The sequence below is a fragment of the Lolium perenne genome, chromosome 2, assembly GCF_019359855.2.
Source record: "Lolium perenne isolate Kyuss_39 chromosome 2, Kyuss_2.0, whole genome shotgun sequence".
Lineage (NCBI taxonomy): Eukaryota > Viridiplantae > Streptophyta > Magnoliopsida > Poales > Poaceae > Lolium > Lolium perenne.
In genome coordinates, this window is record NC_067245.2 from 230,761,961 (window position 1) to 230,770,212 (window position 8,252).

General features: G+C 42.7%; 1 protein-coding gene across 1 annotated transcript; it reads left to right on the forward strand.

Annotated features, from left to right (window-relative positions):
* Window positions 1–4,658: 4,658 nt before the first annotated feature.
* LOC127330490 (uncharacterized) lies at window positions 4,659–5,308 on the forward strand. Its single transcript, XM_051356685.2, has one exon. It carries the CDS (start codon window positions 4,758–4,760, stop codon window positions 4,980–4,982), a length of 225 nt encoding a protein of 74 aa, XP_051212645.1. The 5' UTR covers window positions 4,659–4,757; the 3' UTR covers window positions 4,983–5,308.
* The last annotated feature ends 2,944 nt before the right edge of the window (window positions 5,309–8,252 follow it).

An 8,252-nucleotide genomic window follows, 5' to 3' on the forward strand; every position in this document is an offset into this window, starting at 1 on the left:
ATGTCATGTGCTATAAAGTGTTATGAGCATATACCAGAATGATTCATATGATGATCATTGGACGACAGTAAGAGTATCCTTGAGTACTTTAGAAGAAACCAAGGATATATATATATAGTTTTGTATGGAGAAATGACAAACAAATCGATGTAAGGTGATTACACCGATATTTGTTTTGTCACATATAAAAAAATAGAATTTCAATCTCAAATTAGACTAAGTGTTGTTTTAAAGGTAGCACGATGAGCTAGAAGTTGTCTATGCTAGATTTAGAAGAGTTCTAAATATTATGACGGATTCTACAAAAAAAGGCAGAATATGTCATTGTTTTGACAATGACAAAGGATGTTAAAGTCAAGAGGTTCTTTGAGAACTTGGTGTAGTTCCGACAGAGTCAGAACTTTGAAGCTATATTGTGTGTGACAATACTAGTAACATGTTTCAGACCGCGGAATTAAGGTTCCACCAGAAGACCAAACATATTTAATGCCGACTCATTTGGAAATGAGTGATGCGTTGAGACGCAAATGAATTACAAAATACATACGTTTCTGAGCATGTCAGATCCGTTGACTAAAACCTCTCCCATGAGCAAAACATGATAAAACACCAGAAGGCCAAGGTGTTATATCTTTACAAATGTAAACTAGATTATTGACTCTAGTGCAAGTGGGAGACTGAAGGAGATATGCCCAAGAGGCAATAATAAAAGTGGTTATTATATATCTTTATGTTTATGATAAATGTTTATATATCATGCTATAATTGTATTAACTGAAACATTAGTACATGTGTGATATGTAGACAACAAAGAGTCCCTAGTATGCCTCTTAACTAGCTTGTTGATTAATGGATGATTAGTTTCATAATCATGAACATTGGATGTCATTAATAACAAGGTTATATCATTATATGAATGATGTAATGGACACACCCAATTAAGCATAGCATAAGATCACGTCATTGAGTTATTTGCTATAAGCTTTCGATACATAGTTACCTAGTCCTTATGACCATGAGATCATGTAAATCACTTATACCGGAAAGGTACTTTGATTACACCAAACGCCACTGCGTAAATGGGTGGTTATAAAGGTGGGATTAAGTATCCGGAAAGTATGAGTTGAGGCATATGGATCAACAGTGGGATTTGTCCATCCCGATGACGGATAGATATACTCTGGGCCCTCTCGGTGGAATGTCGTCTAATGTCTTGCAAGCATATGATAAGTTCATAAGAGACCACATACCACGGTACGAGTAAAGAGTACTTGTCAGGAGACGAGGTTGAACAAGGTATAGAGTGATACCGATGATCAAACCTCGGACAAGTAAAATATCGCGTGACAAAGGGAATTGGTATCGTATGTGAATGGTTCATTCGATCACTGAAGTCATCGTTGAATATGTGGGAGCCATTATGGATCTCCAGATCCCGCTATTGGTTATTGGTCGGAGTGAGTACTCAACCATGTCCGCATAGTTCGCGAACCGTAGGGTGACACACTTAAGGTTTGATGTTGACTTGAATATGGAATGGAGTTCGAATATTTGTTCGGAGTCCCGGATGAGATCCCGGACATCACGAGGAGTTCCGGAATGGTCCGGAGAATAAGATTCATATATAGGAAGTCATATTCCAAGTTTGGAAATGATCCGGTGCATTTATGGCAGGTTCTAGAAGGTTCTAGAAAAGTCCGGAAGAAATCACCATGGAAAGTGGAGTCCCGGAGGGACTCCACCTTGCATGACCAGCCAACCCTAAAGGGGAGGAGTCCAAGGTGGACTCCCCAAAGGGTGGCCGGCCAACCCCCCAAGGAAGGGGTGGGAGTCCCACCTTGAGTGGGGTTTCCCCCCTTGAGTAGGTTTTCCACCTATGGGAGGTTTCATTGTTGTGGTCTTATTCGAAGACTTGGATACCAACACTTGGGGATTTCCACCTATATAATGAGGAGGAGAGGGAGGGGCTGCCCACTCTTGGCCGCACCACGTAGGGCTGCCCTTGGCCGGCGCCCTAGCCTCCCCCTCTCTCCAAACCCTAGCCTCTCCTCCTCCACATAATACTCCCGCAGCGCATAGGCGAAGCCCTGCCGGAGTTCTCCACCACCACCGCCACCACGCCGTCGTGCTGCCGGATTCAAGGAGGAGCTACTACTTCCGCTGCCCGCTGGAACGGGGAGAAGGACGTCATCTTCATCAACACCGAACGTGTGACCGAGTACGGAGGTGCTGCCCGATTGTGGCACCGTGATCAAGATCTTCTACGCGCTTTTGCAAGTGGCAAGTGATCGTCTACCGCAGCAATAAGAGCCTACTCTTATAGGCTTTGGAAATCTTCAAGGGTTAGTCTTGATCATCCCCTCGTTGCTCCCGTCTTCTAGATTGCATCTTGGCTTGGATTGCGTTCTCGCGGTAGGAAATTTTTTGTTTTCTATGCAACGAATCCTACACTTGTATCATGGAATGCATTGCTTAAGTGTTTAGCTTTTGTCCATTTGGCGCAAGGGGCGGATGAGTTTCGTTGGAACCTAAATAAGAATGGTAAATTCTCCGTGGACTCCATGTATAGAGAATTGATCTAGCATATTGAACCGGTAGCTAATAATAAGAAGAATTCGAAGATGGAGATACAATTCAAGATGAAGGTTTTCGCATGGTATATTCCTTGAGGGTTTATTATCACTAAGGATAACCTTGCAAAGCATAAATGGCAAGGAAGTAAAAAAGTGTGTATTTTATCATCATGATAAGACAATTAAACATTTATTTTTTCATTGTCATTTTGCAAGATCTACATGATCAATCATCTAAATAGAATCTACCTTATACCTTTCGCATAGTGTTGTCAATATTTTTGGCAATTAGCTTAATATGGTGGATTATAGGTTTAAAATACTTATGATGGAAATTAACGCTTGTCGTTATTTGGTTGCTTTTGCTATATAGAAATGATAAGGTTTTTAACGATAAAATATCCTATTTAGAGCATCTCTAGCAGAGCCCGTGAACAGCCGAAAACCAAATAATAACCGCTAATTTACGAGTTTGGTTCGAAAAGCGGCGCATATCAGTTACCGTAAACGAGCCAAAACCGAAAAAAAGTTTTCAGATCGAGTCCGAAAACCCAACTCGGCATGTATTTGTAGGCGCTGAAAGGGTGAACTGAACACAAGCCCCTACTCATGGCGCGCTGAAACTACAGATCAGGCCAACTGCTTCCGCCAGTACATTCGCTGGAGTCCAGCCAAATTCCGGCGAATCTCAACCTAATCTGACCGAGATGTAGCATCGCGACGTTGCTGGACTACAGCAGGATGGCCGGCGGTAGGTGGCGCAGCGCGGGGCGAGCTCGGGGCTGGGCGAGCTCGCTGCAGCGCGGGGTGGCGCGGGGCGGGGCGGGTCGGGATGGCGCGAGGCTGGGCGGCGCGAGGGGGTGGCCGACGCGGGCGGCGCAGAGGCGAGTGCGGCGCGGCAGCGCCGGCCGAGAACAGCGCGGCGGCCGGGCGCGGAGCCGGGGTGCGGCGGGGGGCAGTGCGGCGTGGGCTGGCGCCTTGGTGGCCAGGCAGGGAGAGCTCGGGAGGAGGACGTCTCAGGGAAGAAGAAGAGTAGAAAAAAATGAAAAATAGGGGGAAAAGAGAAAAAGCTGATAGGTGGGCCATAATTAGGGAATATGCTGTTTTACAGTTTTCGTTTACGGGGTTGGGGTCTGTTCTACGCCATCAACTTTTCGACTTGTAAACACGAATTCGGTGAATTGAACTCGGTATTTTCAGTTCGCGGGTTTACGGGCTCTGCTAGAGATGCTCTTATGCAGGTAATCTATTGGTGCACCACTTTGCTTCATTCATGGTCGTCTCTTCAATGTATGGAGGACAACGACCTCTTTACGAATGTGTCCACACGGTTAGAGGATACAACAAAGAAATTTATTATCCAACATAGGTGGCAACATAATCTCAGGATTGGACCTCCACCGCCTTAGGGGCCATTACAGTTGCATGTTCTGTCACGACTTCTTCTATTTTTCGTATTTGTATTTTAGATGTTGTGCGGCTGTATACATCTTAGTTATGCAGGTATAATGCCCAAACAAAACTATAGTCTTCTTAAAAATCCTCCTAAAACCTTTCCGTACGATAACCCCAGTCTTCCACGAATCCAAACAACAACTAAACATCATGTACTCCCATGCGGGATATGTTGTTCTACTGACGTACTTAACCAAACACCCCTTGTGTAGGTAGAGAGATGGAAAGATACGTATATATACCCCGAGCCGAGGGATCAAACCCACATCCGCTTTCCCTTGCAAGGACGGTTTCAGTGTTTCACCAACCACGATCATGCACTACAGATGGAACATGTACGAACAACGCTTTATATTAGCATCTTATCACATCGCGCAGCCTGGGCCGTTTGATCTCGATCTCCGTCGACTTAGGTAAATCCGGGCCGTCCGGTCTCGATCTCCGGAGATCGGGTGGCCTTTAGGTTATATCGCGAAGAACCTTAGCTAGCTCGCATGCGGACTCGCAACCACCAGTCTAGGGTTAGCTCTCCCCGCATACGCACAAGCCACCATGGCATGCAAGGTCGCCTCTCCGGCTATAAATAGAGGTGTGGCCTCTTCTCACCTTCCTTAAGCCCAAGCGAGACAGCCACTCTCCAACCACTGCTTAAGCGCTAGAGCTAGCTAATTCTCTATACCTCTCTATCTCTAGAACAAGTTAAATTAACAAGAGAGAGCTAGCTAGTATATGGGAAGAAAATCGTCGTTCTTCTGCGCCATATTCAGCTTCTCACGGAAGTCTAGGCGGTTCCAGGTCGACGACGAGGGCGACTGGGAGTGGCCGCCCGCGCCGGCGCTGCGCAAGGTCAGGTCCAGCGACGAGGACTCCGGGTGGTGGGTCGGCGAGCGCGACGTCGACCAGAAGGCCGCCGACTTCATCGCCAGCTTCCACCAGAGGAGCCTTGTCGCCTGAAGCTATATCAACGACGCCAACCCAGCTGCTACCTCGAGCTATTTCCGGCGGGCGCCGTACGTATACGTACGCGCGTCCAGGTTATCGACCGGAGCTATACCTAGCTAGCTTGTCGATGAACTAGTATTTATGTAGACACATATATATAAGTGTGTGTCAGTATGCTGTGTGGTATGTGTATATGTTCAATGTACAAGTATGTACGTACGTATCGTGTGAAATAATGCTGGCCGATGAGATACTATTTCTGTAGCACTGCACAACTGTCCAAGTTGTTCGTATATATATGAATGAGTATGACTTGAAATACATGTGGTTTTGCTTAAGCGTTCTTGTGTATACATATAATAGATTGATATACGTATGTACGTTACGTACTGTTCAAACTACTCATGCATGCACTCATGTAAGAATTGTTTACATACATGTTGAAAATTCTAGGAAAATATATTGCACATCTACCTCTACCATTGCAATTAGTAAAGAGGGTGTATAATGTAGTATTTGTCAACGCAAACATGTGATACAATTTACTGTGTAGAGGAATGAATGTGATTAATTTGTGTATGAGAAGAATTTTCGGCCATGATCAAGATGGTTATATAATGGCATACTGCCTTCACAAAAAAGTGTGTTTTAAGATATTCAATAATGCAATATAATACCTCTAAGTTTTTTTAGAAAAAAATTGCAGGTCCATATTGTCAAACGAAGTAAGATTATATATATGGAATGTTTGGCGAAAAATATATCCAGGCATTGTAAATAAAGGAACTGCATGCATTATACACATTTGCTTTTATACTCTCCTCCAGCTCCGGCCTTGTATAAATTAATTTCTACCACACCTTTGCCCAAAATTCACAGTCCATCATTCATCTCGAAATTTGCACATCCAGGATGTTTGCAAAGTTTCATAACTCCTTTAATATGTTCTTATACTTTATCTCATCATTTTTTTCGTTTTAAAGGTAGCCTGAGCTTCTGTTTTCAAATTTTGGGCTAGCAGAATGATGGCGTCATCATGAACAACAGAAGCAACTAAAACTTATTTCCCTTTTGCGAGGTTGTCATAACAATTTTGACCCTTGCAATATTAAGTGTACAAGTGCACTTTTTGCAATGCAAGATATGCAATGTTGTCCCGAAATTCAACGATCAACACTAGAAGTATGCTTTCTCATATTGTCATATATACATGTACACTACAGCCCTCATGTTTGAAGGTTTGCGACTTCTACATAAATTTTGTGTGTTCACATTGTTAAAATAAAAGGGCGAGTGTCTTGTTGTGTTGTGCATTTTAGATAAGAAAGGGAACAACGATTTGGTTCTAGGTGCATATGCTCCCTTTTGTTTAAAATATATTTTCAACAAATTTCGAAATTAATGCTACAGAGTTCCAAAAAATATATCACTGGACATCTTCACAAACTCTGTGTGCACCAAGTCGTTTTATGAAAGAAAAAAAGTTATGTGGCATGTGTAAAAAGACAAAATTCAATGCTAAAATAAGGCTTGTTTACAAGTGACACTTTTTGTCTTTTTACACGGGGCAATAAAGTTGTCAATTTTTCAGAAAACTTTGCATCCGCACATAGAAGTCGATACGCGTGAAATAGTGTTTTTAATTTTTTTTGCATTTAAACATTTTTTAGGTAAAGGAAACATATGCACCTAAGATCAAAAGTGGATATCCCCATTCTCAAAAAAAAAATGGATATCCGTTAAAGACTTGTTTTCTTTATGAACCTGTTACCCCCTAGGTTTGCGGTCCTAACTTGTTATGTTCTGATCTAAATTCATATAAATGTTGCTAACTTCTAGCAAGCTGAGTGAGGCCCTCCGTCCCCTCCTCCCTCCACCGCCTCGGTACGGATCGTTGCCCCGGTTTATAAATAGCTCTTGTAAGCCATTGGCTACGGTTCATCGCTTCATTGAAAACCCACAGTGTTGTGTAAGCACTCTCAACATGGTGAAGATTTGATGGCTGATGCATGTGGTTTTTTCCTCTTGCTGGGGGGGGGGGGGGGGGGGGGGGGGGGGGGGGGGGGTTTCTACATTAAAATGCTTGTATCTCATGTGTTTTGGTTTGTTCGGTCTTCTTTCTTTTGCTTGTCATGTTTATAACCTGTAGACCACTAGAGCAAGTCATGAACTCCTGTACTCTAGGATCTCCACTCCATGTAGAGAATAGTAAACTATTTTTACAATAGTGTATTGTGTCTAATTCTACAAAAAAAAACAATTTGGCATAAAATGCGATGGCCTACAAAGGCACCGAAGTTCACTCTTAAGATTCTCTCATTCATAGTGTCTAACTCTTAAGCCGGTTATATTATATATCCTTCATGCACCAACAGTAATTTTGTGTGTCAAGAGGAAGAGCCAACCGATGTTACACTACTCATGCGTTTGCATATGCCTTTACATATATATGGACGTGTCGTGTGTTCTCGAGTTCATCATCTCTAAATATAGTCTGGACTTGGGATGGGTTACAATTGTCGTGTTTTCCATGAAGTTATTTTCATTGTTTTTCCCTTTGGCAGGTCAACACTTTTCATTATCGCACTGTTTTTTTTTCAAAACTCAATCAAAACGAGTTCAACATATCACAGTTCAACAACCATTAGCTTAAAGCTTGCATATCTATTCAGTAGAGTGCACAAATCATGGTGAGTTAATAAGAGAGATCAGTAGATTCAGCTCAAATGCCTGATTACTCTCGGTGTACAGATACACAACTACCCATGATTCATGATTATCCCTCGGATACTTTTTCCACTGACTGGTTGGAAGCATAAACATGCTCATTGTTCAGTTGCTAAGGGTTCAATTAATTCAAAAGAATTCCACAGGTCTTTTGAGCATTTTGGATCCTTAGCCCTTAAGAATGTTTCATACGTACATGTCGTTTGATTTCTAGAATTTGATCACTGGAAATTTTTCGTAAGGCTAGACGGCACATGCTCAAACGGTCCAGCTAAACACATAAATTAGTACATGCGTTTGGTGCGTAATTGCGTCGTTAGCTATCGATACCTATGCCTGACTATCGGTCCAGGATTTGATGATGAGAGGACATCACTTCAAATGGCGTCTACATGGGGAGAATGAGCCTTTTTTTGCTAGGAAAGCAACTCAACTATAAGGCTATAACTATTCGATCAGCTCCTGAAAGTCACTTGTCAGTGCATGCAATGCTTTCTTCTAGCTTTATCTTCTTGTCTCGAAAATATTCTTCGTCATCTCACTGGCCTTCGTCTT

Bases quoted from the DNA above. Each gene is read 5' to 3' on its own strand.
- LOC127330490 (XM_051356685.2), top strand. From the start codon at position 4,758: ATGGGAAGAAAATCGTCGTTCTTCTGCGCCATATTCAGCTTCTCACGG.